A 22272-nucleotide genomic window follows, 5' to 3' on the forward strand; every position below is an offset into this window, starting at 1 on the left:
AGATGTCTTAAAAAGAAGAGACTGTTATTTAATCATTTTGAACAAACAAAAATCTTAAAACCTGATTTCTTTTTTTCTTTCTATTACTATGAGAAATTTCAGACACTGTTATTTATCCTTGCATACATTTACTGCATGCTCAACAGCAGTGAAGTATTGTGAAAATGAAACATGTGGTACTTATCTTCTTTTTTTGTTGGTTGAAGTTATCTATGATGACACCAATGAATAAGTTTAGGGTGAAAAATGATCCAAAGACGATAAAGGCCACAAAATAAATGTACATGTACAGGTTCTCTTCATACTTGGGCTGGTCCCCTTCCTATGTAGCATAGGAAAACAGCAAAGCATCACAAATAACATTTAAGACAAATCAAAGATCCTGAGCAGGAGAAGTTGCATCCAGATGGACAGGGGGTAAACCCAACTCTTTTGGAGCATACACTACACTTGCTCATATTTGAACTTGAAAATCTATTTAATACAGGTTTCTGTAATTGCACACATTGCAGGACTTGCCATTCCTTCCCTCTCTGTCTGTTCTCTTTGATGACATTTGACATTTCACGTAGGTCCTACTAAATTTGATAGAAATGTGCAAGTCTCAAAAGCAATTCAGTTCCTACAGACTATATGCAAATCAAGAGCCGGACTGAGGAGAGATGCAAACAAATATCAAGATTAGAAGAAAAATCAGCAAAAGTTAGCAAATTTGGATTTTGAGATCATCAGAGCCTGCAGCTCTGGATTAGCTTTTGCAGTGACGCATCTTGACTATTTGGGTATTTTTTGAGGACACAGAAAAAACTTGTTTCCTGATCTGTACAATCTCAGACATAAATTAATAGAAAACCAGATCTCATTATTTTGGATTTTTAAAGAAGAATTAATAAATTAGTAGTAATTTATATAGCTTACAGCTATAATTTTTGTTACCTGATTAAAGTATAAGCACTTTGTGCGCATAGATTGTAGAAAATTCATCAGAGCTTTACATTTAATTTCTTGTATTTTAGGTCATTTCAACTACCATTCAAGAAGCTTTAAATCAATCTTAGATTTGTTTTCCCTCGGTAAATTTTATATTTACATAGTAGATTTTATATTGCACTCACTTCTGTAGCATCAACTGCAGCATACATAATCTCCATCCATCCTTTAAATGTTGCCTAAAAACAGAATTTGTTAAAATTTTGTATCATAGCTCCAATTCTGAGAACATTCTAAATAAACCAGTGTCTTCTGCAAAGTATTTCTGTTCATAAAAAATAAAGAAAATATTAAAAGTCTGGTGCGTTATAAGTGAAGCATTGACAGGAAGTTCATTACTGTGGAATATCTCCCCCCAGTTCTTAAAAAATACTGAATAAATTCTAACCTTCATGGAAATTCACATAAACTCTCTGTGAGATGAGTTGCAATCAATACCATCATACCAGAGGGACAGTGATTTATCTCCCAGGGAAAAGTGATGTGCAGGTTGCCATCTGTGAAGCATTACCTTACCAGGAAAGGCACAGTGCTATTTGACATCCCAGTAAAGCCAAGTCCCTGATGTCAGGATACAGGGAACCTGCATGATCAGCTAGTGCACCTGCACAGGGATGGTGTGGGTCACTCCATTGGAAACAAGGAGCTCCAAGAAGAGACTGAGGGAAGCTGCCCAAGGACTCAGCAGCTCATCTGTCATTACAGTGTGTGTCATCTAAGCCTATCACAAAGCTCAGCTTGGTGTCATCTGCCAACTGCTGAGGGTGCACTCAATTCCACTATAGATGTCATTGATGGAGCTATTAGATAGTAGTGGTCCTAGAGCAAATCCTTGAGAGACACCACTTGGTACTGGTTTCCTTTTGGACACTAAGCCACTGACTGTAAGTCTTTCCACAAGCCATCCAACCAATTCTTTGTCCTTCTAGAGGGTCTTCATCAAACTTACTCTGAGGGCAGGAAAGGTGTGAATGATATGTTTCCTGCAATCATTACACAGGTGGACAGAGGGTGCAGAACATGCTACAAATACTAAAAGCAGTGCCACTCTCTAAGCTGGTGATTTATGCAAGTGGCCAGTGCTCTTTAGCAACAGCTACTGTTACCCCCAGAAGCCAACAGATGGTAGCCTGCTAGCACAACACTGACTACTAAACACTACCAGTTGGAAATTTTTAAAGGCAGAATAATTACCAATTGCTTATGAGTACAAATAATTTCCCAGAAGCAGTTTGTCAAATGCACCCAATTATAAATATATATGCTTGTCTCATTGGCAATTTACAGATACCGTCTGTAAAAGGCTCATGCCTAGAAATCTAACACTCTCTTCTTGTTTGAAGATCAGATAAATCCTAGAATGTATCTATGACAACCATGGTAAAAATATTAGTAAATATGCCTTAACAGATAAAGGAAATAAAATGAAACCTAGCTGCAGTTTTTAACCAGATATTTTAACTGTATTTCCATAGCACTTGAAAAGTTACTAGCAGTTGGGTGCCAAGAAACCTTTATCCATCAGGTAAATATTAGATATTCCTCCTCTTCCAAAATGGCCAGAGAATGTATCACATTTTTAAAATAAGCAGCATTAATTAGCTCCACAGAAAAAAATTATAAAATCAAATCCATATCAATTTATTTATTTTAAAATAACATTGAAAATTATGGAATTAAATGATACCACAACTAAAACTAAAGCTGGAAAATTTATGCACTTACCACTTGAAGCAGAGAAAGATACCCAATTGCAACATTATCAAAGTTTACTTTCACATTTTTCCACCGAACACCTCCAATAGTCCTGCTCATATTTTCACACATACTTTTATTACTGACTTGCTCTGGTGTGAGCATCTCATTATTTGTGGTGTTAACACAGTGATAGAACTTGCCAGCAAACAAATTTACTCCCATGATGCTGAAAATTAGCCAGAATGTAAGACAAACCAGAAGTACGTTCATAATCGATGGGATTGCTCCAGTAAGAGCATTCACAACCACCTGGTCAATAAACACAGAAAAAAAAATTAAAAACAACACAAGGGTCTTTTGCTTTTAATCTAGAAGATGATTTAATGTAAAGCATTACATTACACTGAAGTAATGCAAATAGAAAAGTAGTAATGCATGTCATATAACCAAACATGCTACTGTTGGCCCTACTAAGAGACATTCAATTAACATTATTCCATGCTTTTATAATTTGACATATTTTTAGGGATTGGTTTTACACAATATTTCCTTTTTTTTCCTTACCCTCATGCCTTCAAAGCGTGACAAAGCTCTTAGAGGTCTCAAAGCTCTTAATGTTCGGAGAGATTTAATTGCACCAAATTCCGAGAAACCAAGGGCAGTAGCTACTAAGCTAACCAATGAAACCTAGAGGAAACAAAAAAAAAAAAAAGTACTTTTCCTTTTTAAGTAGCTTCAAAATAGAAATGCCTTGAGGGGTAAAATTTTGATCTGGATATTGGGGAAAAAAATTCACAAGGTCCCTAATCTTTCAGTGAAAATAAATTTAAAAAGAAAAAGAAGAAAAAGAAAAAAAAAAAAAAGAAAAGAAAAAAAATTAGTCTAATATTGCATGTAAATTTCAGCACTGTTTAAACAAAACCATACTTTAATCCATAATACTATCTGTGGATATGTGCATATGTACATTTTTATTTTTTAAAAAGGTGATTTGCTCTCCCTCCATGTGTTTGATTGTGGTTTGGACAGCCTGTGATATCAGCTATAAACTGACTTCTACATATAGAAATCCTAAATACAACATTAGAAAATTAGAAAATTCAAAAGGTGTGCTGCAAAAAAAGAAGGGGAAATATTACAAAACGTCCTGTAATGATGCACATGGGACAGAATCCCAACCTCAGCTTCATTTCATTATACTATTTGGTAGTTACAAATTTCTGCTCTTGTAACTACCAAATAGTATAATTGCACAAAAGTACATTGTTATCATAAGCTGGAAAAATCTTTGGATTTTAAAAATTGCTTGTATTTTGGACAATTAATGTGCCCACTTTTGTGGAAGAAAGGGTTTAATCCACAAGAATTTTTGAAACCTTCAGTGCAGCTGGATTAACAGCTCAAAAGTTGATTTTCCTGCTGTTTTCCAGTGAAAATGAATGACTCGTGTCCTCACTGAACCTCCCACTCCAGATGGCTATCTCCTGTTGTGTTTACACAAGGAAGTCTTCTGCAGATTTCCTTCAAGGGTTGTTCAAGCAAGCTGCCAAATAGTAGACAATCCCATTTTTGCTCTTGTTTGTGATACCATTTGTAATTGCACATGGAAAGCTGAGCAAAACGAGCATTTTTGTTTGTATTTTTTATTTGTTTATTTGGGCTAATTATCCATTTCTGAAATAACTGTAAACATCACAATGGGTAGGAACTTCTGTCTGTATACTGCAAGCTCTTTCCCAAACAGGGAACAGCTGGAGAGCTTAGGCTGCTAGGTACAGAACAGTTTGCCTGAAAAGATTCTGTAAAATGTCTCACTGTGATAACAAGTCTAGCAATAATGTCAGAAAAAGCTAAGCAGACCACCACGACTTTAGGAGTGGAGGGAGTGGGTTTACAATATAGGAGGTCAAACACTGGAAATTGCTAAGTAAGGCATTCTCCATTCAAAACTGAGGATCAGCCTGAGCTGTCTAGCCTAGCCTTGAGGTTAGAGCTAACTGAAAACCTCTGATGGTGCCCCCCAACATGAATTGTTATATAATCTGCTGCTACAGGACCACAAAATGCAACCAGTCCAAACAAAAGATGGCTACATGAAAGCACTGAGATTGCTGAAAAAATGAAGAGCCCATACCTATCCACATGGATATATGGTATGCCTAATCAGAATAATTGATCTTAAAACTGAACTCAAGATCAACATTTCCCAATACAGGCTTGTACAGAGACACTAAATCTGAATACTCCTTAAATAGTAATAGATTTACTTATTTCTGTTTAATTTTCTTTCTTTTTTACCAATGACCATTGTAACAGAAAAAAAATTCAAATTTATGTATCACAAGCTTCTGGAAACATACTGTCTGGTTATTCATAATATGAAAAGAGTGTAAAACATGGCATCAAAAATTTTATGCAAAGGTGACAGAATCTATCTAGATGATTGCTGCTGATTTCCCATTTATTATAAAATTTTCATAATATTTCACTTACCACTTAAGTTATAATAAAGAAAAATCAGAATGCTATAGCATCCACAAAGAAAGCAAGTATACAAAAATTAAATATTCAGACTTACTCAAAGACAGTCCTAACTTTTTTTCCTTTCATGTGCTAAGGTTATCTTGTTTTGGAAAATTTACTCTTAGGGAAGGCCTTTATACTTGCTAAGTTTCTTACAGGTCTGTACATCTTTTCTGGGAATATGTTGACTTTATTCTTGGTGTAAGTATTAACTGGGAGGTCACAACAGAAGAAATGGAGGGGTCATGAAAGTAAAAAAAAAGGAAAATGCATATCCCAGAAAAAACATATCACATATTTTCTCATGTCACTGAGTTAGTCCATTTGCTAAGAATGGGGATCCACTGAAAAAAGAAGCACAGTTAAATGAGGAAGACAAATAACAAATGTCACTAGTGCCTTTCCTTCCAAAAACCTACTTTAAAAAGAACATTAGCTAAGTTTCAATTCTACTGGCAGGGGACAAAATTTCTGCCCTAGATCCCAAGTACCATCCAATCAATAGAGTTTTCTTTTGTCCACTTGTTGAATTTCTAGTCCAACATCTTCACAAAAAGAAAGAACTCCTTCAAATGAACATATCATGCAATGTCACTAAATTAGTTTCTCTGGAGTGCAATGTCAACACTGGCTTTTAATGTTATTGTTGAAAAATAATACTCCCCTGCAGTTCTTTGTCAGTGCCCCATTAAGCCCAGGATGAAATGCCCTACCCCAAGTGCTCACTAAATTTCCCTTTCCCTTCCTGTGCCTGCTTCTCCTTGCTCTCTGCTGCCACATCCAGCAGACTGAAGTCAAACCTGTAAATAGTGCTCCCTCACCACGGGGACCCCGCACAGCAAAACACAGAACACATGGTGTCAATGACAGCACAAAGGGAGACTTAGTTAAACACTGGATAACTGCAGCAGGGTCTTATTCACCAGAACTCAATTTTCCATTCCTTTAAACCAAATTTATATTATTCACTGCATATATCTCTATCAGATTGAAGCAACACTAAACAACAGAAACAGACTGCTTGGAAAGCATAGTACCTACATCGACAATCAGGAAGTCCAGCCAGCACCAAGCATTAGTGAAGTAAGTCTGAAAACCATAGGCCACCCATTTCAGCACCATTTCCAGAATAAAGATGTAAGTAAAGATTTTATCAGCGTAGTCCAGCAGGACTTTTATAGTCTTGCGCTGCTCGATGTATATATCTTCAAAAGCCTGTAAAGAATGGGTTACAGACAAGTCAGATATTGAAGTCTTTCAAAATTACAAATTAAGCCAGAACTAAATGAAAGCAGCAAAGTAAAACCACTTTCAACTTTAGATGTTTTACCTTGAAAAACCAAAATAACAGAAATTACAACTACATTCTTTCTGCATTTAAAATTTTATTATTGTCTGAAAATGGAATTGCAAAAAGTCTGAGGTTGCCCAAAAGATTTTTAGAAATTTCAATAATAGTCAACACAGAATTATAATTTTTCACCCCGAAAAGCCCAGCCGGGTTCTGTCAGAAGCCACTATCATTATTACATCAACTTCAATTAACAAGAGACCAGATATTATGTTGATGCTCTCTAGTAAATTTCTGTCTTAGGTGCTGATTGGCAAGGTTTTAGTGGTGGGAGGCTGTAGATGTGGCCACTGTGAGAAGAGACCAGGAGACTGCTTTGTGCCAGCTCCACCATTGGTCCCACACAGGAAACAGCTGAGCACAGCAATGAAGCTGCTGCTGCCTCTGGGAAAACATGTTTAAGAAAGGGCAAAGCACAGCATGGCAGTATCAGCACTGAAGGAAAAAAGTGAGAGAAACTACCCTGTGAACACCAAGGTCAAGGAAGAAGGAAGGGAAGTACCTGGTGCTTTAGGTGCTGGAGCAGAGACCAAGACAATATATAGCAAATCCTATGTCAATCAGCAGCCAAAATGAAACCAAATATGTGAAGCACTAAATGTCACTAAGAGTAGCAAAAAGAAATTCAAGAATTCCTATGTAACAGTCCAGAAATACTGCAACTAAAACTGTAGCAAAAAATTAACTAAGAACATGATGAATTCAGTATCTGCTTTGGAGGACAATTTTCATTTGAGGTAGAACAATTGTTTCATGCATGCATTTCTGTTTTCATGATTTTTTTAATTTCTTAAACAAGATTTTTAGCATAATCCTTTTCATAAACACACACATCACCTAGCAGTCATCAAAATTTTAATGTAATCTAAATTGAATGCAATACCCAAAATATTCTGGGATTTTAGTTCCAAGTTCTCTTCAAAGACAACTTTGTGTTTTATTCTTACGGGATACACGTGATGTAATACTGCACTTAGATAAAACATTTTTATAGGTACTATTTCTATGGGTTGAAGCTCTACTTACCAGAGCACCACTGCTGAGAAGAATCATGAAGACAATGAATGATTCAAACCAGTTGTGCTCTACTATGTTGTAACAGGTTTTTCGAAGGTTCCACCAGATTCTTCCTGCTGTGGTCTCCGTACTGCCCTTACAGCATTTAAACCTCCGTACACAGCCTAACACCACAAAAATGAAGAAACTGTTATATGGCAGAATTTTCATTATCCTAAAAAAAAAAAAAGCATTCTTAGCTAGCTTCTGTTTCATGAAGTTCAAACTACTTCATGCTACTTGCCTCTTCTTATCTTTTCAATTTTATACTTTCGATGTAGGAAAACTTGAGTGTACACAATTTTTCCTCGACTCTGATGCTACGTCAAGCTTACAGTAAAGGACAGTCATCTAACTGAGCTAATTTTCATTTGCAAACACATTTAAAAATTTATATTATTCAGTTTATATACAGATAACTAAACAATATATGCAAATTGTCAGGGAGGAGAAACAATGAGCATATAGCAACTTTCACATGAACTTGTTCAAGAATACAGAAGCTTCTTTTAAAAGAACTGCTGCCTTTTAGAAAAGGTTGAAATAAATCAGACACTAATACTATTTTTACAATGCTGAGGAACAAATGATGCTCCATGGGCTGACGAAGGATAACTCTTTACAAACACAAACGTTTTAACAGGAGATAATGAGAACTTTTCCAATGTGATACAGATTTGTGGCAACTGTCCACAGAAATTTGCCCCACATTGGAGAGCTCCCTACTTTACCATGGGGCCTCAAGGCACTGTTAGCAATGAATCTCAGTAACTGCCTAGCCAAGAGTAGCCTCCTTAATTATTTAAAAATTATTAATCACATAGAAACAAAACCAAGCTGACATGACTTTCATGGATCCCAAAGGCGTTCTGGTTTTCCTGTTAAGTGTCATTGAGTTCATATGTTACAAACAAGTTACACTGTATTTCATCATCTCAGCTAAAACAGCCACCGCTGTGAATAACATGAACTACCTTACCTTCAACCACTCAACACATTTATCTAATGAAAAAATAATTCCTATGCCCAAGAAAGAATTGGTATCACATAACACAAGGATAAGGAAGAATTTTAATATCTTGTCAAATTATTTGAGAAAGGTACCTTTTTTTTGTTGGATTTTTTTAAATTAAGAACTTAATATAGTCAATTCAGCTCCACACTGACAAACAATTCTGGTTTTATAAAGGCCAGTAAAATAATACTTCAAAGGACAAAAGTCCTAGCCTAACATCAAAGATGTCTGCAAAACAGTAAACTAGAAAGCATGGACAGGATAGGAGAGTTAATCCTGGACCATATTTTGTTCTGAATTATTTTACTCGTGATTTAAAATGAAATTAGGATCCATAATATCATAAAAAACCCAGAAATTCTTTCCTACATAGTAAATTTCAGTAGTCCCCTAGAAGATGCAGCTATTCAGAACTAAAATAAATCAAAACATTCAAGGACCTGCAAGTATGCTGTTATGACTTCTTTACTTAAATAGGTACATAGGATCTCATCCACCTGTTTTAACCCAAGGTCCATTTACACATCCTCTCCCCCCATTAATGGTTCAAGGTCCACAAAACAAGTTTATTGTTTGAGTCAAACTCCATTGAATGATGGTGCATTAGGAAGAGATCAACCACATGATTCCATTTTAAACTTCTCCATGAAGAGAGCCAAGTGCAGGGCTTGGTCTTGCAGATTTCACTACTGACAAAGTAATTTAAATCAACAGAATTACTGTCTGCTGAGAGGAAGTTTGTAGAATTGTGACTAGTGATTATTTTAAAATATTAAAAATTACTACATACACACATATTGAACTTTGCTTTAACAAACAGTACTTCATAGAGGTCAGTATTGCTGTCTACAACAGGCAGAATTAATCAAAACCTAAGACTCGATGAATTAGGATCCAGGACTTCTGTAGCAAATAGCTTCCTTGAACAGCCAATGTTTGTTGCAAACAAGCAAAACGTAATTGCTAGGCCCAAATTTTATTTCCATACCTTCTGTAAAGCATGCTTGTACTTCTGATGCTTTTTCTGGTTCAGTTTCACTTTTTTCTTCTCCAAAGACAGCTAAATTAACTGTACTTCCTTCTGATGAGCTGGAAAAATCTAGCTTCTGAAAATAAAATTCAATTATATTTTTACTTATTTAATATTGATATTTTTAGAAGTGTAATTAACTAAGCATGCAACACCATGTGCCAATAATAAGAAGAACAATGTTTTTCACCAGAAATACAAAAAAACACCCACACGTAGCAGTCAATGCTGTTGAAATGTGCATAAATGGCCACTTTCTATCTAGAGATTGCACAGCATATCATGGAATCTTTCATGGAATTTCAGAATTTCTAGAAAGTTAACTGTTACCAAGTTGATTTGCTGATACATGTTCTATTTATTTTGCTTTCTACTATCTTATACATTTCAACTGGCATTAATTTGCATTCTTTTTGCCAATGCACACATGTAGTACATTGTGCATTCTGAAACTACCCATTACTCTGGTACACATACCTGTACAGTCAACACCCAGAAATAATTTGGGTTTTTTTGGGGGGTTTTTTCAATTATTAATATTACATTAGTCACATTGTTAAAATGATCCCCAAACATAAAACCAAACATACACACACACAAACCCCCAGCCCCATTCCAATACAAGAATAAGCCTTAATATATTATTTTGTAATCTGCCTGTGTATTGCAGAGATGTGGAGATTTTAAGGGAAGATGTGGTGTCCTGTACACTGAAATGAAGTATGAGTACCAAACTAAACCAGAGTAGTTTTGGTCACAGCATTCTCTGACATTGTACAATGCTATTATCAAGAAGTTGAAACATCAGTGATGAAGTCACACAAGTCAATGTCGGTAGGGAATGATGTAAGCACACTTCATAAAACAACCTCAGTTTTGCTAAATCAACACCTCTTTTACTAATTTCATTCAATTTTTATGACTAAGAGGTATTTAAGAGACAAATGCACACAAGTTACTACCCAATCAAGTTGTATTTACATCTCAATTGTTAAATGCAAAAGGACGAGATTACTTTTGTTAATAAGCAATTTTTTATGTTTGTGAAAGAAGACAGACAATATGATAACAATAAGTAATGCAGTATTCTGCATTAACTTAAATTAAAAATGGTTTTGTTATATTGCCTACTTTCCAATTACATTACAAATTGATTATCTGGAATAGAACCCCCATATTACAAATTTTTACAGTAAAAATGTCTTTTCTTTTTTTAGTAACATAATTTCAAAACTGCAATATTCACAGCAAACAACTTTTCCTATCATTACCTCTACTGCACCCAGGGATAGCACAATATGCCCTCCACAATTCTATTATTATGCTGCTTTCATCATTCCAGGACATATTGCAAAATGTTGCAGTGGTGGTGAGTAAACTAAAACATTTAATTCAATAAATCAGATTATTATTTTTAAAAGATGTACTTTTTAAGAATAAAGAAGTTTTGTGTCATATTATTAATAAAAAATTAAAGCAACATGAAGTACCCTAAGTAATTTGAACTGTAAGCTTAGCAGATGACATTAATTCAAATGAAAATATAAAAGATGAACAACTGCAAACACAAAAGTAACTGAAAAGAATCAATGTGCTTAGAACATGAAGTTATGTATTTCATATAATTCATGGTAGAAGAATCATAGGTTGGAGCTTTTTAAAATTTATTTTTAATTACAAAAGGCAATTTTCTTTACTCTAGAAATAAAACTAGAGATTCTATGAACTGTTTTGACATGAACCAGGTAGTCTGGTCTCCTCTTTCTTCTACAGATGGTGTAGAGTATAAACCTACTGCTTGAAGAGTTACAGATTTAGTTAAACATTCATTCTCTTTTTTATGTGAGGGGCTCAGACTTTTCAATAAGATGCAGGTATCAAACAACAACAACAAAAAGTGATCATAAAGATCAATGTGCATAGAAGAGCTTCTCCCTCTAACTAAAAATTAGAAATCTAGTTTCTTCTATTTACAACAGAAGTATTTGCAGAAGTCTGACTGATCTGGGGAATAACTCCAGGAAGAGAACTCTTAGGAAAGACAGAAATGTTCATCCTTCAACTTCCAGGGCCCTTAGCTGCTGTTCAGTTTTCTAAACAGAGGTAAGAAGGCCACATTGTATGTACACTAAGCACTGGACTGAATGGACTAATTTAGAAAAAATTGTCACACTTATCTATGAGAAAAAAGCATTGCCTTATTATGCAGGGAAGGGTAAGTATGACAAAGTGACATCCAAATGAAAAAGATTTGTGTGTTTTTCAGTCAAATGATTGGAAGCTCCCAGTTTACATGCTCCCAGTTTGCATGCTGCTCTATGCTTGTCCAGACTCAAGTAAGCAGAGGCTTGAGTTAGGAGCAGTGTCACATAATCAGTATCCAACAAATAAGATCCCCTAATACCTGGGATCACTAGGATGGGATATGACAATTCCACTCTTTACTGAAGCGCCTTTTCAAAATAGCTTCAAAAAATCCCTAGAAAGATATCTTTCCATTCCTTCTGAACAGTTTAGTGTCCCCTCATACACAGAAGAGAGACCTAAATACTTCCAATAGGTAATACAGTGCAAAAGAATAGATGGAATTTAATGATTCCACAACAAATCCACACAAATAAAAGCTGTATTTTCAAAAGCATTATCTCAATGGCAAAGAGCAGAACTGTCACACTATAGAGAAGAGATCATCAGGAGTAAGAAATGCATAACTTGGTACAATTAATCTAGATAAAAACTTTGTAAATTTTATGGTTCTAGAGTTTCTGAATTTAGAGAGATTTGGGAGTGTAGTAGCTCCTATTTTGTCTTTTTAAAATTTGACTTAATTTGATCCTTATCCTGAGTTTTCCTATTTTATATTTCTTTCTTGTTTGAACATCCTTATTTATATAGTTTTAAACAATCCTGATTTATTTAGACACTTGCATAGAAATTTTGATTAATGTTTTATGTTTGTCTTTATAAAAATAAAGCACACGGATTGTGTTCACAAAGAAACAATAATGTATGCTGAAGAACAAAACTTACATAAATGATTTCCTACATTCCAACCTTGCAGACATATATAAACATTACTAGAATATAACTACATCATTACACCCATATTCAAAGGAACTATGCATATGTATAAAAAATACATTTGATTGTTCCTAGGAGTGTATCTTTCATCCTATATTTTAGCTTCTCTTATATGAGAAAACTGAAATGTGAATTACAAAAATGTTGTGAACAAACATAAACCAATTTATAGAAAAGATATAAACATTTTAGCATACAAGTAACTGTATATATGTAATCACAGAGGCATTGGTCAAACTAATGTGATCAGAAAATGTTCATAATTACATGACAGCTAAAAACATAGTACAACAGATGAGCAGAAAACATCAAGTGAGGACAACCTTCCCAATGTCATAAAATCATAGGCTGTTAACCTCTTTTGATCTTGAAAAGTGCTGATGCTTAATCATCCAGTTAACAAGAATCAAACTTACAAAGCATGCATGTTATGCCACGGAAATAGTACAGAAAATACCAAAGATGTAACAAGGAGAGAAGAGGGTGTGGGTGTTGCCCTCGGTCATGCTGTGATGTGAGTCATGGGACTCAGCTTACAGAGCGCTGCACATGTTCCCACTACATTACAACATATGGGGAAAAAGATACTGGAGCTGAGTAGCATGCAAGCCAATCAATCTCAGAAGTGATCAAATATGCATGATTTGTTTAGGTAACCTGTGTAAACATGCTGACACGTTGCTCTGCCTGGTTTAAAAGCACCAGTCTTGGCTGATCCAGCTTGATTTTACTCCTGTGAGAGAATGGCATGCAATGAAATTAAAATATGGTACCCTTGAGGTTGAGTACTGGAAACAGAAGTGTGGATTCCTACTTACTTAAAATATGTGCTTTCCAGGTATATCACACATTTGCAAAACATAATATTTTCAGGTGTGGATTAGAGCTTTAGGCTTATCCAGATATATAATGGGGAAGATTAGCAGAACATCTGAAGCTCATAGATGTATACTGGACTTGGGCCTGAACATAAATCACATCCCACAAACAAAAAACCAAACCACCACCAAAAATCCCTTCACCCTCAAATCCTCCTCCTCCAGAAAAAAAAGAAAAAGGCCCAAACAAAAAAGACATACAAATGCACCCACACTATTTCAGCTTTAGGCATCCTTTAAGTGGTAGGAACTAGACATTTAAAACAACAGAAATATATTTCTCCTTGCATTTCATTTTCAAGGTTATTCCTGGTCTTCACTAGATGCTAATTAGGATACATCTAGGTCCTTTCTTTCAGAAAAGAGCTGCAGGCAAAACAAAAAGTAAATCATACCATGTTAAAAATGGAAACTTCTGCATAAGAAATTTTTCCCAGCATCTTTGAATATTTAACTGAAAGATTTTTTTAAAAAATTCAAAAAGTTCAGGGTGCATTATGGATTGTAGCAGATATAGCAATGAAAAACAAAACCTCATGCTTAGCAGTAAACCTGCAGAGTTCCTCAATCTGTCTCCTGGTATAAATCTGATCTCACTTCTTCGCAATGGCTTCTCAAGGATTCATCAAATAATGTAGCTATGGAACAACTCCAACACAAACTGCTCCATTTAAAGGGGAAGTCTGAAAGAAAGAGCTGAACTAATCTACAAAATCAAAGATAATTTCCCTACTGACTATGAACAAGTGTACACAAAATAAGGGGGGATTTTGTTAATTTCTGTATCTCCTGTGGTTGCCAATTCTCAGCCAGTTTTCCAAATCTGAGCAAGTCAAAACTGATACTGCGTAAAAGTATCCTATAAATGGCTAGTGCTTATGTATCATCTTGAATATCAAGGGTAAGAAGGCACAGAATTTGTCACTCAATTCTAAAATATAAAATAGTGAAGAAATAGGTGTCTTCAACTGAAAGCTAATTTCCAGGCAAGTGGTAGATTTAAAGTTAAATTACCTGGACTCATTGAATATTCCTTCCCCAAAACCCAAGTTTGATTAAAACACTAAGAAATCCAATATCCTTCAGTCAGACAAATAATATGTAAAAGTTGTAGCAGTTATTCAGCAAATATTATAGCTTCATTACACAGAGCAGTTTCTGTTTTAAAGGGGTAATAATACTGATGCTTTGCTTTAAAGAAAAGCAAATCTCACTAATGTACAGTCTTCTCAACTGAGTGGTTAACGTAACATCTGCAGTAACACAATCTCCAAAAAGTAGATGGAACAAATCAAGGATCAGGAAACAAGCTACTGAAATAATGAAAATAAGTGTAATACTACTGAACATTGTACTCTGCAATAAAAGAAACACCTAAAGAGTACTCTGTTACACCTTTCTAAATTTAATTTCACTACACTTCCCAGGAACAAAACTATTTTCCAAACTTTGTAAGTAACACTGGCAAATTAACTGCCAGTTCAAAACAAAACACCTGAAAACCTAAAAAGCCCACAACCAATCAAAAATCTCTCAGACTCATCAACAGAATGCCCAAAAAACCAACCACACACAAAAAACCACCCCAAAAAACCCCAAAACAAAACAAAAAACAACCCCCAAAAACCAAAACAATGCAGACAAAGCAATCCAGACTGGAGCACAGCTGTCAATTTATGTCCGTGTGTCTTCAGGTGCAGGAGGTGGTGGTTCCAGACACAGTCTGCTCGAGCCACAGATTGCAATTGGAATTTTTAGTGTCTTTCAAAATCCTGCTGAAATCCATGACTTTGCTTTCCCCCTCAGACTGAAGCTGCTTACAAATGACTACGGTCCTGGAGATGACCCAGTTTAAAATCAGGCAGTTGTCTTAGAAATGACTGGTTTAAAACTCTCAAAAAAAAGTAAGAAATTAAATTTTTTTCATACAGCAATTCTATTTTTTTCTTGAGTTTTTAGTTGATACATTCACATTATAATACACACATTACTCCCTAGGCTTTCCCCCATTATTTTGATTTAAGAACATGAAAACTGTTGCTACTGCTCTCATTACCCTGAGTCAGCAGCTCTGTTTAGTTTATCCTATTAAGCTGATTTTCCTTTAAGAGTATTACTATTTTTTATTATCTTCCCTAATATTTTTAAATAGCAGTTTACTTACATTTAGCTCACAGAAACACTACAATTACAAAAAACCCCAGCCTTTCGACACTGTTTATTCTGTACATTTATATTAATTTCTCTATTCAACTAACAATCTGGAAGTTTGCTTTTCAAACATCTTTATAAATGGGTTCACAAAAATTTATACAGTTCTTCCAGGACTTCCTACTCTCTTGAACTCCACTTTCCCACTTCAGATTATTCACTCTCTGTACAGTCCAAGAATCTTGAGTTACAATTTCTTTGCATTTCTAAGCAGGAAGAATTACACTATGAAACAATACAGTTAGCATAACTCGTTCATCTAAAATACAAAATTTTTAAATCTTACCTCCTTGCTTTCATCCAAATCTGAGTCACTGCTAAACTCTTCTGTATTCAGACATTCAAAATCAGACTCTCCAACAGCTATTGGTACTGTAACAGTAAGGCTTGGGTTGTTTGGTGTATAATCATTGTCACCTATAACACTGGCCATTCCATTTTCAGTTTTGCCATAATTTGTATCTCTCTTTCGTTCAGTGACGTTACAGTCGGAAATGCAGCGGTTTCTCTCATCATTCAACTGATCTGTTGCTGTTCTTTGATTTACAGCAGCTTGTTTTCCCAAACAAGACCTTCGGACACATTCACCTGCTCTTTTCTTCAAATAATCTATTCCCTTCTGAATCCTTGCCACAGCAATCTGCAAGTTGTTCATTTCATTATCATCGTCTGTAGCAGCAAGGTTGTCTGAACTAAATGAGCTCAGCAGCAAGGCCAGAAAAAGATTCAGTACCTAATTTAAAAACAAAAAGCAAAGACAACAGAACTGATTTTTCCCATTTTTCATCCACACGCTTCTTATGAACACATTATGAACACAGGCTTTGTGTTTTAATCTACAGTAACAATTCTGAAAGTACACAGTAAATAAAATGCAAATGCAATTTAAGTACAACACCTTCCCTATACCTCAACAGAGGGGATTTTACACTGCTTACATTTGTAGAAAGTCAGAATTTAATGATTCTTTGGTACTGTCTGAACAGATTCAACATGTTTACCTTTCTGGCAAATCACAGCACTCTGATCTGTGCAGAAAACACATTTGCTCTGTGCTGGTCCAAACTGACAGAAATAATTTTTTTGTATGCAACTTAAAAAATGAGCAATGCACCCTGTCTCTTAATCCCCAAGTCATTGTTTTCCCACAGCAAGACAAAACATAGAATATATATCAGTTACAAAAGCCCAGAGGTTACCAGGAACTCAAATGCCTAAGCAGCAGAGTACCAGCTCTTACAATCTTCAAATCAGCTCTTCCATCAGCTTGGAAGGTAAAATAAAAAAATGTTTTAGGATGACATAAAGACAAATGGATAAAACAGCCTTAAACATACAGCAGGGATGTCTGCTCATGTAAGTTTTCCCAGAGCTATGGAATGAAATCAGAATATAGTAAACACTGTGGAAATATTCACATAGGCAGATACTTCATTCCACAAAATTCAATCTTCTGGTATAGAAAACTACTTATGGAGTTTAATCAAACAACTTCACAGTTCTCTTCATTATAAGACAACAGATTTGTAGAAAATCCTGAAGCAAGTGGCTGTGCAACTGAAGCAGGGCTGGCTTAAAGATACTTACCTTATTCCTCTCAGAAATTTTACTCTTAAATAACACTTACAGAATGGCTAATTTAAAATCTCCTCTGCTACTGAAACTTGTTTAAAGCACAGATGTTTAATAACAGAGGGAATGAAGAAAGTGGAGCAACAGGCAGAGAAAATAATGTCTTAAATACTGGCAAACTAAAAAATATAAATAAAAAATTTAAAAAGAGAAATTTATACAAACTAGTGCCAATCTGATGCTTTCCTCTGAAAAAGAAAAATGCAGATATAATACAGGCCATGTTAGAAGTATCTGTAGAAAGCACTTATGAAATAGCAAGCAAAAAATGGAGAAGCAAAAGAAAACCAAAGTAATAGAATCTGGGTTTTTTTCTGCATAACAACTTCCTTCTAATTCAAGTTTCCTTACTCCATTTCTGTAAAATGCTGGTGGTGCAGCAAGCAGGTCTCAAAATGGCATATACTTCAGAATCTTAAGAATGCAATAGCAGCCATTTAGACAGGAGAGATCAGAAAAAGGTTTACAAAAAGGCCCAATAACCTGCCTATGTGTGACTGAAAGCAATGACTAAATCAGTTAGGGAGAAAAGGCCCTGCTATTCACTCTGCTGCAAATAGGAAACGTCCACTCTGGATGCCCAACATTTAGGGTGCCCTTGCTCTGCTCTCCCTCTCTAGGTGAGCAGGAGTAGCCCACAACACCCTGAGCACCTGGAGCTGCACGCTCTCACCCACACCCTGTGAACCACACTCCAGACCCCAGGGGGATCATCCTCCAAGCTGAAGAGTCTAGATAGGATCAGATATCTAACAAACAGAAAACTCCATTTCAAAACCCATACTCATAACAAATCCAAATAATAACAATCATATTTAAAAATCACATTTAATAATACTTCTATAATTAATTACTGGTTTTCTTACCTTTCATATTCTAAATTTTAAAATTATTTTGACTACATACCACTAGGTTTCCAATCACCATGACCATCATAAAAACAATAAGGCACATGGCTTGGCCAGCAACCTCCATGCAGTCCCACATGGTTTCTATCCATTCTCCACACAGCACTCGGAATACAATCAGGAAAGAGTGGAAGAAGTCGTGCATGTGCCAGCGAGGGAGCACACAGTCCCTGGAGATCTTGCAGACGCATTCCTTGTAGCTCTTCCCAAAGAGCTGCATCCCAACCACAGCAAAAATGAACACAATGATGGCCAGCACCAAGGTCAGATTCCCCAGAGCTCCCACGGAGTTGCCAATAATCTTAATCAGCATATTTAGGGTTGGCCAAGATTTTGCCAATTTGAAAACTCGCAACTGGAAAAAAAAAAAATACCAGGCATTATTTGCAGTAGTTACAAAAATGCCACAGAGATGGGAGTTTGTTACAAACTAGTGACTCTCAGCAACAGCAAAAAGAAACTTCAACATGATTTCAACAACCATAACTTCCATAGCATTTCATGAAACCTACACTTTTAAAACATAATAAATTTTAGACTTTGCTTTTTTTTTTTTTCCTGTGGGTTTTTTTTTTGGTAGTGTTTTGTTTGTTTGTTTTAGCATATCTGTTCTTTTCCACATGAAAGAAACAGCACACTCGTTGTATTTGTTCAGACAGTGGATTCTGAACACATACACCTTGGACAGTACATGTAGAAACAGATTAAAATAAAACTATTTTTCTAATAAAATAAAGTGGGTTTTTTTGCTAAGGGGAAAAGAAAAATCAATCTTCTTAAAATTTATTAAACCCATGAATTTTATAATTCCTAGATTTTAAAAGAACGTTTCTAGCTGTCTTGCTATTTCCAGATAGGAAAGCCAACAAGACTACAAAGTTTTCTGCTCATCAATATATACTAAAAAAATTGTACATTTCACTGAACTTTACTCATTCATGTTTAAACAATTACAATAAAATCACAGCTCTTTCTCCTTAAAGAATATTTGCTTCTGAACAGTAAAATGCCACAGAGTATTCAATGATAAATAATTTTTAAAACATGCCTGCAGATATATCCTGTGTCAATTACTAAAAAGTATGCTAGAAGGTGTCTTATTTATATGGACAGAGTTGAAATACAAACATAATTCATTAATTAATGCAGATGTATTATTTACCAATCTGAATGAGCGGAGAACGGATAATCCATCCACGTTTGACAAAAAAAGCTCCACCAAACTAAGAGTAACTATAAAACTATCAAAAATATTCCAGCCAACTTGGAAATAATTAAAAGGATGCATGGCAATTATCTTGAGAACCATTTCTGCTGCAAAAATTCCAGTAAAAACCTGAAGAAAAAAATGTTACTGTTACTTTATGGGTGAATATGACAAAGTTGAACCTGCAGATAAGAACAACTGAAGTAAGAAGTAGCATCTCTCTTACAGCAGGATGTCACCAAGTAAAATTATCACAAGTTGAACCCCACAGAAAAGTAAGTAGCAACATCAAAATGAGCTGTAGCATAAATACATGCCATCAGTTAAAGCTAAGACACATTTAGTGTCTACTGAAGAATGAGCTACTCCCAACGGGCTCCAGTTTGCTCCTTATATCTGCCATCCATCTAATTAAAGGAACGTTCCCCAGCAAGATAATACACTTGCTCTTGTCAGAATGGAAGCTGCTTTAACAAAGGTGCGTGGGAAAACATGAACTGGTCATAAATTGGAGTGATGTACTATTAATGAAGTATCTATAAGAACTCACAAGTAAGCTTATCTTCTCTAATGGCCAAAAAAAGGTCAGTTATGCCAAGGCTTGCCTAAGTAAAACTCCTTTCTGACTCTGAATGCTTCTGACATCTTCTGAAGCAGCAGGCAAACAACACCTCTGAAATAAATTTATTTATTTACAGTATTTTATGTACTGTAAATTTATTTATTTACTGTATTTACTGTAGATGTATGATCACCTCTATCTACAAAACTGCAAAAATAACTATCTTTCATGAGAAAGGTGAAAAAAAAGTTCAAAAATGTCAGGAGCATTTTACAATCCCATAATGTAGAGCTACAGAGTCCAAAAAGGAAGAAAGCAACTGCTGAAACCATACCAGTGGCATAGTGGCATACTGGCTGCCTGGGAGCACACACAAATTCTTGGCATGAAGGAACACTTACACTCACACAGACTAAACTACTCCATTCCATAGGAAAGGTAGGAATGGGAGTTTCCTAGGTAAAACATACAAACACAATCACTAGACAGATCTCTGAAACAGACACTGATCCTCATCTATTTGTCTCCCCTATCTTTTCCTCAAAGAAATCCTGCATATATTTTAAACAGCAAGATGAGATATTTATCCTGTACAGATAATGATCTCTAATTCCAGGTTAAGGTGAAAACAGTGAAATATATCTGTGTTGGATAAAAATATCAGCATATAATTTAAATGCTGATACTTTAACTATAAGTCTGAGTATGTTAGCAACATGTATTAGAATTTCAGATTTTCCAATAACTAAATTGTTTTATTATTTTTCTAGATCATAATCACCAGAATAACCACTTAGAATAAGCATAGGTTAAGAAGTATAACATACCTGTATTATTGCTTTTATAAACCAAAATAAAGCTGCCTCACGAAACCCAACCCACACACTCTGTCCACTAAGGAACAAAACCCAGCTGTATCACCAGATACTCTTAAAATAAGTCACACATTCTTTGCTTTCCAAATTGTTATGGTCCAATCAAATAAATGGTCTTTAAGGAAATCAACACATAGAAATAGCAGTGAAAAATAATAATAAAAAATAGCATTCAGCTCTTTTTGTGTTGCCAATGGTACTTACACTAAAAAGGATCTAATTTGACTCCTGCTTATTTTTGTAATACTAAAGAAAAGCATGTCAGATTTCTTTCCGTTTCATGTAATTCAAACTTTGGCTTTTGGAAGCGCTATTGAAGAAGTTGTAGTACAGAAGACAAACTTTAAGATACAGCATCTCTCAAATACTCTAATATACAACATAGTCAAAATGGTATTTTTAGACTATTTTTAATACAATTAAACCCCTAATTTTTATTTTATGGGATGACAAAAACTATAAAAGCAATTCTATTCCAAAAAGAAACCAGTTTCCAACTGGATAAAGTTCTGTAGATTGAAGGACTTACCAGATTTCCTACTGAAAGTACAGTGGAAAAATGCTCAGTCATTGGATAATGTTCCATGGCCATAAATAGAGTGTTTAAAACTATGCAAACCGTGACAGCCAGATCAACTAATGGATCCATTACAATAAATTCAACGACACTCTTTACTTTTAACCAGGGTTCACAGCAATCCCAAATCAAGAAAGTGTGGGCAAACTTATCCCAGCAAGGTGGACATTTTTGTCTGGATCCTTCAAGTTCTGGAGAAAAAGAGAAATTTATAGTGAACAAGTTTTGGAGAATGTGAAGGTAATTTATCTGCTTTTTCATGTTTTAATCTTTATACCTGGAACCACTAAGGACACTTGGAGGAACATCCTCAGATTTCCAGGAACTTATTTTATTGTTTCTGACACAAAAGGTTTTAAAAGACTTACAGAAAACCTCAAGTATTCTGAGCAAATAATTTGAAACTTGTCTATTTTAAATAACATATAATCTTGTTTAAAAAAACACAAAAAACCATAACAAATATGCTTAAGATTAGGGATCTTTTTTGCAGTAAAACTTTCAACTTCCAAGTCCTCTTAAATGTCTAAGTACTTATTTTCAGGAAAAAAAAACATTAGCCTTACAAGGGTTTTGAAAATCATTCAAGCTTTTTTCATTATTTTCATGAGTAGTCATTCCACTGTTCAAAGCAATTCTTGTACAAATTTTCTTCTCCTTATTAACTAAAGCCTGGCC

At 35.1% G+C, this 22272-nt stretch overlaps 1 protein-coding gene across 4 annotated transcripts in view; it reads right to left on the reverse strand.

Moving 5' to 3' along the window:
• LOC132330540 (sodium channel protein type 2 subunit alpha-like) overlaps nt 1-22272 on the reverse strand; it is a 61469-nt gene that overhangs the window by 7144 nt on the left and 32053 nt on the right. For all 4 annotated transcript variants that reach the window (XM_059853031.1, XM_059853028.1, XM_059853029.1 and 1 more), the window contains 11 exons: nt 21547-21785; nt 19536-19709; nt 18372-18728; nt 16120-16566; nt 9622-9739; nt 7589-7743; nt 6253-6426; nt 3253-3375; nt 2716-2997; nt 1116-1169; nt 185-322 (listed from right to left, as the gene is read on the reverse strand). In XM_059853031.1, the coding sequence (XP_059709014.1) occupies nt 185-322; nt 1116-1169; nt 2716-2997; nt 3253-3375; nt 6253-6426; nt 7589-7743; nt 9622-9739; nt 16120-16566; nt 18372-18728; nt 19536-19709; nt 21547-21785 (2261 nt within the window). The remainder of the gene's footprint in view (nt 1-184; nt 323-1115; nt 1170-2715; nt 2998-3252; nt 3376-6252; nt 6427-7588; nt 7744-9621; nt 9740-16119; nt 16567-18371; nt 18729-19535; nt 19710-21546; nt 21786-22272) is intronic.

The sequence above is a fragment of the Haemorhous mexicanus genome, chromosome 8 (assembly GCF_027477595.1).
Source record: "Haemorhous mexicanus isolate bHaeMex1 chromosome 8, bHaeMex1.pri, whole genome shotgun sequence".
Taxonomy (NCBI): Eukaryota; Metazoa; Chordata; class Aves; order Passeriformes; family Fringillidae; genus Haemorhous; species Haemorhous mexicanus.